The sequence below is a fragment of the Pyxicephalus adspersus genome, chromosome 10 (assembly GCF_032062135.1).
Source record: "Pyxicephalus adspersus chromosome 10, UCB_Pads_2.0, whole genome shotgun sequence".
NCBI lineage: Eukaryota > Metazoa > Chordata > Amphibia > Anura > Pyxicephalidae > Pyxicephalus > Pyxicephalus adspersus.
Window position 1 is genome coordinate 58,036,068 of NC_092867.1, and position 9,546 is coordinate 58,045,613.

A 9,546-nucleotide genomic window follows, 5' to 3' on the forward strand; every position below is an offset into this window, starting at 1 on the left:
CCTCATTTGTTGGGGACATGATGTTATATTGAGGAATGGAGATGGACATTTCATAAAGAGTATCTCCTTGTTTGTTTGGGACATGACAACAGACTATTTAAAAATAATATAGATTTTTCATAAGAAGTAGAGTACCTCCATTATGGTTGACACATGCAAATCTAAAATCCATTAAAGCACACCACATTTCTAAGCCAAATGCAATAAATATAATCATTTGACAAAATATAATTTGTTACAACTGGTACAGTAAACCCTCAGACATTCAAACTATTGTCAATGAATTGCACTGGTATCACAAAAGGTATCACAACCTTACAATATAAATCCAATCTCCTCTTACCTCTTGATGTGAGGTTCTGGTGGTCCTCCATCATGACATCCTTGTAGAGGTCCTTGTGTCCTTCTAAATACTGCCACTCCTCCATGGAGAAATACACAGTGACATCCTGACACCTTATAGGAACCTGACACACATAATCATAAAGTCATCATCCAGACACATCCCATAACCCTTTACTGTCCACTCTGATTCATTGACCATTAACCCTTTACTGTCCACTCTGATTCACTGCTCATTAACCCTTTACTGTCCACTCTGATTCACTGCTTATTACCCTTTACTGTCCATTCTAATTCACTGCCCATTAACCCTTTACTGTCCACGCTGATCCACTGCTCATTAACCCTTTACTGTCCACTCTGATTCCCTGCTTATTAACCCTTTACTGACCACACGGATGCACTGTCCATTAACCCTTTACTGACCACTCGGATTCACCGACCATTAACCTTTTACTGTCCACTCTGATTCACTGCCCATTAACCCTTTACTGACCACTTGGATTCACTGACCATTAACCCTTTACTGTCCACTTTTATTCACTGACCACTAACCCTTTACAGTCCACTCTGATTCATTGACCATAGACCCTTTACTGTCCACACCAATTCACTGACCATTAACCCTTTACTGACCACACTGATGCACTGTTCATTACTCCTTTACTGTCCACTCTGATTCACTGCTAATTAACCCTTTACTGTACACTCTGATTCACTGCTCATGAACCCCTTTTATGTGCACTCTGATTCACTTCCCAATAACCCCTTACTGTTCATTCTAATTCACTGCCCATTAACCCTTTACTGTCTGTGCTAATTCACTGCCCATTAACCCTTTACTGTCCACTCTGAGTCACTGCCCATTAACCCTTTACTGACCACTCTGATTCACTGCTCATTAACCCTTTACTGACCACTCTGATTCACTGCTCAATAACCCTTTACTGTCCACTATGGTTCACTGCCCATTAACCCTTTACTGTCCACTCTAATTCACTGACCATTAACCCTTTACTGACCACTTGGATTCACTGACCATTAACCCTTTACTGTCCACTCTGAGTCACTGCCCATTAACCCTTTGCTATCCACTGTGATTCACTGGCCACTAACCCTTTACAGTCCACTCTGATTCTTTGACCATTAACCCTTTACTGTCCACATCAATTCACTGACCATTAACCCTTTACTGTCCACTCTAATTCACTGACCATTAACCCTTTACTATCCACTTGGATTCACTACCCATTAACCCTTTACTGTCCGCTCTGAGTCACTTTCCATTAACCCTTTACTGTCCACTCTGATTCACTGCTCATTAACCCTTTACTGACCACTCTGATTCACTGTCCATTACTCCTTTACTGTCCACTTTGATTCACTGCTTATTAACCCTTTACTGTACACTCGGATTCACTTCCCATTAACCCCTTACTGTCAATTCTAATTCACTGCCCATTAACCCTTTACTGCCCACTCTGATTCACTTCCCATTAACCCTTTACTGTCCACCCCAATTCACTGCTCATTAACCCTTTACTGTCCACTCTGATTCACTGGCCGCTCTAATTCACTGACCCTTAACCTTTTACTGACCACTCTGATTCACTGCCCATTAACCCTTTACTGTCCACTCTGATTCACTGTCCACTAACCTATTACAGGCCACTCTGATTCACTACTTATTAACCCTTTACAGTTGATAACTGAATATGGGGGTCTTGTGATGTATTTATAAAATGTACAAAATTTTATGATACTATTTATAAAACGCATAGTATATGTCTAAATATGCATCCCATGTGGTCTCTTTATGACATCTGATGCTGTATGTTTTTTCCACAGCCTAAAACAAAGACTTCTTCCTCAAGGACAAACTGCTTGTGTGTAACAGATAGTCTACTCTTGTCATCTTGAGTGGATTTGCATATATACCACAGATAAAACATCATAAGGCCTTCAGATAGAGATGATAAACAGTGTCAGAGTGTTGACTTTCTTTACTAATTCATTTTCTGCCTTGAACTCTAAAGCTAACCACTAATTGGACATTTGACCTAAAATATCTATGTACGCCCATGTGGGTGTGCCATATTAGGCTTCTTTAAAAATGCTGTCTGGAGAGCTTGGGGTTAGGACATTTTGTTGCTTTATACCTGTAAGCCTTGCGCCTTCCGTTTCAAACGTTAAATAAATCTTTGAATTTTGATCTACGATCTCATCATTAAGGTCCACTTTGGGACCCCCTAAAGAAAGCTGACCCTGTCCACTCTGATTCACTGCTCATTAACCCTTTACTGCCACTCTGAGTCACTGCTCATTAACCCTTTACTGTCCATTCTGATTCACTGCTCATTAATGCTTTAGTATCCCTCCCTCCAAATTACCACACATTACCCCTTTCACTTTAACTGTACATTAACCCAATACTATCCTCCCTAACTTTTACCATACATCAAGACTGGTACACTCAAAATGTGTATGCATGCAAGCCTGGGGGAACAAGCTTTGATTTTTGCAAAAATGTCCCTTGATTCTTATGGTTGTCAGTGAACACTTTACATAACAAGAATAAGACCACTTGCAGAAGTATTATTTAAAAGGCATTAACCTGTTAGGGCTGTCTACATGTCTTCCCCCTCCCAACAAGGTTCCTTTAGAGACCATGAATTTTGTCAACTTTTTTGACAATTTGATACAAATGACAGGTACTCTTGGAAGCTCATCCCTTTCAATCAATACTCATCTTCACTATGTTGCCCTGAAGCTCCATTCCTCTGTCTGAGCCCTGGGCTAAAACTTTGTGTAGTGTTTAAGCGTTACACAGGGGCAATGATCCCCTCCTTTCCCCCACATGACAGCACTGCATTTTGGGAGAGCACTAAGGTCACATGCTTGATCATATTCGTAAGTACTGGGTATTTCTACAAAATAATGTGTGGTGAATATCAGTGGGTGGTGGTGATCCTTTAAGGTATTTGAGCAAAAACATACTGCAATTCATAGATCCTGTAAGAACACCAAACTGCCCTTATTATTGTTACAGTAACTTTACTGTTATTTTCTACGTTTACAGCCCTGCTAATTAAACATCCATTAGGAGCCAATGGGGGCCATAATTCTAAAGTCTTAGATGGTCGGTGTATCTGGATTTGGTGGCATGGCCTGTTCATTACTGGGGTGACACTGTAGATGGTGGTGAGACCAGAGAGTTTTAGATAAGTGGGCTTCTACACAAGGGAAGAGCTGAGGAAGAAGTCACAGACTGGAGCCATGGACAGCAAGGCTTGGTGCTTTGCAGAGGGCATGTAAAAACGAAAACCCAAAGCAAAAAACTGAAAAGTTAAGGCTTTGTTTTTATTCATATAAATTGAGACATCTCAATAGCGCATAGTTTGACCAAGTCCTAATCCCAGTCAAAGCTCAATCTCACTGTAGTATTGGGATCACGCCACGTCAGCAGACGTGAACTGAAGTAACTGCTTTGTAGTAACCTGAAGCCTTAACAATACATCGATCTCCCAATCATTCAGCAACCATGTGAAGCAGCTTTTGAAAAATGTCCAGATTTGGTTTGAGCCAACTACATACTAGTGAATTTCATGAGTCTGAACCAACAATTTGACCGTATGGAGCATGATTCTTGAGGTAGTCAGGAGGAACACAGAATGGATTTCCCATCAATGGTGGTCAGCTGAGGACAACTGGCAAGTGTTCCCAATGAAGACATGGCATTGGTTGAACAGGTGGGCTTTAGAATCAAGAACATGTTTAGAGAAGTTTAGGTGAAAGGGTCCAACACCTTCCAAGAGAGATGACAAGTGCTGAGAATTGGAGCTGCCCAATGTTACTCCTCTCCATGCCACGGAAGGGTGGGCTGAATATCTAGGAGGTCTGGGGGTATTGCAGAGGGGCGAAGAGTAATATGTTTTTTTTATTTTATTACGTTACATTGTAATGGCTATTTATATGCAGTATTGGGATAAACTGAAGATGTCTAGTGTGGTCAGGATTATATTTGTACTTAGATTTCAGCTGTCTTTAGTAGGATTGTTCCCAATCTTCTGAAGGACTTAACACGACTCCTTCAATTTTTATAGGCAAACATTGGATCCCCTGCTTCCCCTCTCTTCCATGGCCACTATGCGAAGATGCATTTTTATATTTATTTTCTAAAGAACTTTATGATTGACCCTGTCTTAAAGGAAAGGTGTTAGTTTTGAATATATTTTTAATATATATAATAATATTTTAATTACCATAGTGAGTAGGAAGCTTCAAAGGATGCCAATGGTTTTCTTATTCTCCAGCTGTATTTGTGAAACACCACCAAGGGTGGGAAGATCATAATACAAAATAGTCATGGAGAAGGGACTGTATGTATTGCAGGATGCAAAGGGGGGCTGGAGTGTGTTATGCTATGGGACATAATACCAACTGCTCCAGGTATGGGACACCATCTTACATGTAGGTTCTGGCATTTTGAATTGAATTCACTTAGTGTCAACTGTTTCCTCAGCTGGCTTCTCCTCTGTATGGACTTTCATGTGATTATTCAGGTGACCTTTTTGAGCAAAACTTTTTCCGCAGTGGGGACAGGAAAATGGCCTTTCACCTGTGTGACCTCTTTCATGAACAATAAGTTGTGACTTTTTTATGAAGCATTTCCCACACTGCAAGCAGGTGAAGATCTTCTCACCGGTGTGGAATCTCTGGTGTTGAAGGAGTTCATATTTTACTTTAAATGACTTTTCACATTCTGAGCAGGCATAAGGACGCTCCTCAGTGTGCCTCCTCTGGTGTGTGAGGAGCTGTCCCTTCTGTATGAAGCACTTCCCACACTCCGAACATGTAAACGGCTTCTCGCCAGTGTGGCATTTGACATGGGTGTTGAGGCTTCCTTTCTGTGAAAAACATTTTCCACACTCAGAGCAGGAAAAGGGTTTCTCTCCAGTGTGAACCCTCCGATGTATTAGGAGTTGCGCCTTAGTTATAAAGACATAATCACAGTCTGAGCACAAAAAGAGTTTTTCACTGTTGGGGATATTCCGCTGTACATGGAGCTCAATATCCGAGATTAATGCCTTGTTACTCTGCAAGCAAGAGAAATTTTTCTTGTCTATGTGGATTTTTCGATGTTGGTCAAGGCAGAATTTCTGGGTGAAGCATTTTCCACACTCTGGACAAGTATATGGGCGCTCACCTGTGTGTGTTCGTTGGTGTTTGATGAGCGTTTGTTTCCGAGTGAATCCCTTCCCGCACTCTGTGCAAGAATATGGCATTTCACCTGTGTGAGTACGCTGATGAATAATCAGAGTATCCTTCCGGGTATAACTTTTCCCACACACGGCACAAGAATATGGCATCTCGCCTGTGTGTACCCTTTGGTGTATGATGAGGGCTCGCTTTTCCTTGAAACACTTCCCGCATTCGGAACATGAAAAAGGAGTGCCGCCTTTGTGAATCTTGAGATGAGTCATGAGATAAGATTTCCATTTAAAGCTCTGACCACACTCCGAGCACTGGAAAGGTCTTTCGTCTGTGTGGACTCTCTGGTGTAGGACCATGCTTGATTTGTCTCTGAAAGTTTTCCCACATTCAGGACATGGAAAGGGCCGGACTCCTGTGTGATTGTTCTGATGTCTGATGAGATGTGCCTTCCTGGTGAAGCATTTTTCACACTCAGTACAGGGAAAAATCTTATCACCATCCTCAACCATTCGAGTTTTTTTGGAAGATTTTCCAAGGCAGCTATTTGGGGTAAAGGCATGAAATTTCCTAGAAGACTTTTTAGATTTTGAGAGATCTGTAGACCTGTCAGTGTGGTAGGTGGGTCTGTCCCATGTACTTAGGGGAGTATTTTTTACTTCTGGAGTAATTAAAAGATCTTCAGACTTATAGCGTCCATCTGTTGGGAAACAAAAAATAGTTGGTACAAAAATGGTACATTCACGATGGTTATAGAATGCTCAAACCACTCCAGGTCCCTCTTTTATTTATCAAGGGGACAAGTCAGCCAACTCAGGAAAATCCATGAAATAAACCATCACAAGCTAGAGGAATGAAACTGCAATCACTACACTATGCAACCAGGTGAAAACATTGAAAATAAAAAATTCCTATTTTCCCAGTTCTGGAGATCTCCCAAAAATGTGCACCTTTAACAGCTCACTGAACAAAGAGCAGACCTCTTCAGCCCCATCATACCATATGCAGGAGAAGGATTTCTTCAGAAATTTCCACCTCTATCTGATTAGAGAGAGATTTTTGTTCTCCTCCGCGAAGGTCTACAGAGGCTTCAAGGATTTTAAAACCAAACTTAAGAACAGAGTGGCTCTTTCTGCATGTATTGGCCACAACTTACCAGCGCTGATATTAAGAGAAGGTTCCTCCTCTTTAATTATCACCTTTACAACATCCTCCTCCTCCTCTTCTTCTTCTTCCAGGTGAAGATCACCACTGATATACGTCTCCTCTTCTTCCTCTTTGACTTCAACTTTTATATCCATCATGTCTTCAGCCTGGACCAATAGTTAAAGAGGCTTAGCAAACCAGCATTGACGATGAACATTGTGGAGTTTGTAATGTATGGCATAGTACATACAGTGTCGGCATAGGAGGTTTGTAAAGCATAGCACAGTGTACAGAGCGTAGGGGCCAGGAATATGAAATGCCTAGTATATTGTATAGAGGGACAGGGGTATGTAACATACAACATATTGTATAGAGTGCAGGCATAAGGAGTATATCATGTACTGCACAATGCAAAGACTGCAAAGGTCCAGAGTATGAAATGCTCAACACAGTGTATATAGTATAGGGATCAGGACTATGTAATATATAGTGCAAGGGTCAGGGGTATGCAACATACAACATAGAGTATATAAAGTGCATGAATAATGAGTATATGATGTACAACATATTGTATAGAGCAGGTATGAGGATTAAGTAAGGTTTAGTATGCTGTATAGAGTGAAGGGGACAGGATTATGTAATATACAATTTAGCGAATGGACTGAAGGCATAAAAGTATGTAATGTACAGCACAGTGTATATAATGCAGTGATCAGGATTATGTAACCTACACCACAGTCTGTAAAATACAGGGTTTACCAGTATGTAATGCACAACACAAGGTATTGGGTGCAGATGAAGGGATTAAAGCTGATCTAAAATTAAATGTTTAATTTTGAGATACAAATTTAGGGGGTCAGCATATGAATATACGAAAAATATTAGTTGCTCTTATGAAAAACTAATACTGCTCTGCTTGCTTCACAATGAAGGAATTTTTTATGTGCTGTCATTGCACATTTTTACAATGTGACCTATTACCTAGACTCTGTTTGAAACTCTACAGATAACATGAGGAACATATAGACAGGAGGAACTTGTGTTAAATCACTGCTAATGGACCACACAGATGGCAACCTACTGCTGACATGCAGAAAAAGATAAAGGCTCAACCATGGGGCACCACCACCCCACTGTTTGTGAACTATTGTACTTAATTAGATTTCGGAGGTCCTTCATTGGGTCTTCTGTCTTGATGACATATAGATGACGGTATAGGCCTTCCCTTAGAGGAATGAATCTGTGTTCCTATAAAGATTGATGTATTTCATAATTTCTATGCTTTAACGGCTAAGCATTTAATTTTCTCTGTTGCAACATTAAACCTTTATTTAATTAGGATCTACTTTTTCATCTCTGATGGTCTTCCCCTAAAATAACCGAACACTTTACATAAAAGGAAGGACAACCCTTTTATAAAAAGTAAAAATGTTGCTTTGTTTTTTTTTTAAACAAAAGGTGAACCACCTCCCCTTTCTGTCTGAATGGGAGCACAGAGCCTTCTAGGATACCTAAATCACACAACCCGGGAGGCTTTTGGCTGCTCCTTCTGTGCATGGAGGATGGAGCAGGACCTGATCGAGGGAAGGTCCAGTGTGATCAAGGGATCTGCAGAATCAAAGGTGTGATTTTTTTTTAATTATCACTTTAGTTCTGCTTTAAGTAATGTGCAGCATAATGTTTAGAGTGCAGGGGTCAAGAGTTTGTAATGTACAGCAGAGGTTATAGAGTACAGAGGTCAGGAGTAAGTAATGTGTAATTAGTGCTTTCTTATAACTGTGTACCCAATAATTAAAGTGTTATTGAATAATGTGTAAGGCTGATTATTACAGTTTTATTATATTATCTGTGTGTTGCAGCAGCTGCTGGATATAACAGCCCTCACAATGGCAATGGAGGATGAGGATGGACATGACAAGGGAATAATGAATGTAAATATAAAATAGTATTACTACCTCCTCGGTAGCAGCTAGTTCCCATCCAGTAGAAGGACCCGGAAGTGACGACAACCAGAGGACAGGAAGTGGGCGGGGCATCACATATCAAACGTGAAGGCCGGGAAACTACAGCTGAGAGGCAGGGAAATTGGATTCTAGGTCCCTCACACAGCAAAACAGCTATGTGTCTGTGTGATTTATATAATATAAGCTGCCAGATTCAGGTGCTGTCATACTCTTATTATAGGGGGCACAAGTAGTTATGCAGGGGGATATAAGGGGTCACTTACATTGCAGGGAACTGATGGGGGTCCAGGGAATGTTAGGTGATTAGAATGCTCTCCACAGAATGTGCAGGGGGGAAACAAAATGCTCCACAGAATGTGGGGGGGACAACACGCTCCACAGATTGTGCGGGGGTGATACAACGTGTTCCACAGAATGTGCAGGGGTGGATAACATTCTCCACAGAATGAGCGGGAGGGACAACGTGCTCGACAAAATGTGTGTGGGGGGGGGGGCAACGCGCTCCACAGATGGTGCTGGGGAGATAAAGCGCTCCACAGAATGTGCGGGGGGGAGGGACAACGTGCTCCACACCACAGAATGGGGGGGAGAAAACGTTCTCCAAAGAATGTGTGGGGGGAAAACAAAATGCTCCACAGAATGTGGGGGGGACACAACGCGCTCCACAGAATGTTGGGGGGACAACACGCTCCACAGAATGTGCTGGGGGCAACACGCTCCACAGAATGTGCGGGGGCAACGCGCTCCACAGAATGTGCGTGGGGTGATACAACATGTTCCACAGAATGTACAGGGGGGGACAACATGCTTCACAGAATGAGCGGGAGGGACAACGCGCTCCACAGACGGTGCTGGGGAGATAAAGCGCTCCACAGAATATGCG

General features: G+C 41.7%; 3 protein-coding genes across 5 annotated transcripts in view; 1 reads left to right on the top strand and 2 right to left on the bottom strand.

Annotated features, from left to right (window-relative positions):
• The window catches only part of LOC140338903 (uncharacterized), a 191,931-nt gene that overhangs the window by 71,576 nt on the left and 110,809 nt on the right, over positions 1 to 9,546 (top strand). The gene's annotated exons all lie outside the window — the stretch shown is intronic.
• LOC140338981 (uncharacterized) overlaps positions 1 to 9,546 on the bottom strand; it is a 138,715-nt gene that overhangs the window by 29,593 nt on the left and 99,576 nt on the right. The gene's annotated exons all lie outside the window — the stretch shown is intronic.
• Positions 3,682 to 8,787, bottom strand: LOC140339008 (uncharacterized). The gene is made up of 3 exons (XM_072423479.1): positions 8,655 to 8,787; positions 6,710 to 6,866; positions 3,682 to 6,253 (listed from the first exon to the last, which is right to left on the bottom strand). The coding sequence occupies exons 1-3, from the start codon at positions 8,733 to 8,735 to the stop codon at positions 4,839 to 4,841; spliced, it is 1,653 nt and encodes a 550-aa protein (XP_072279580.1). The 5' UTR covers positions 8,736 to 8,787; the 3' UTR covers positions 3,682 to 4,838.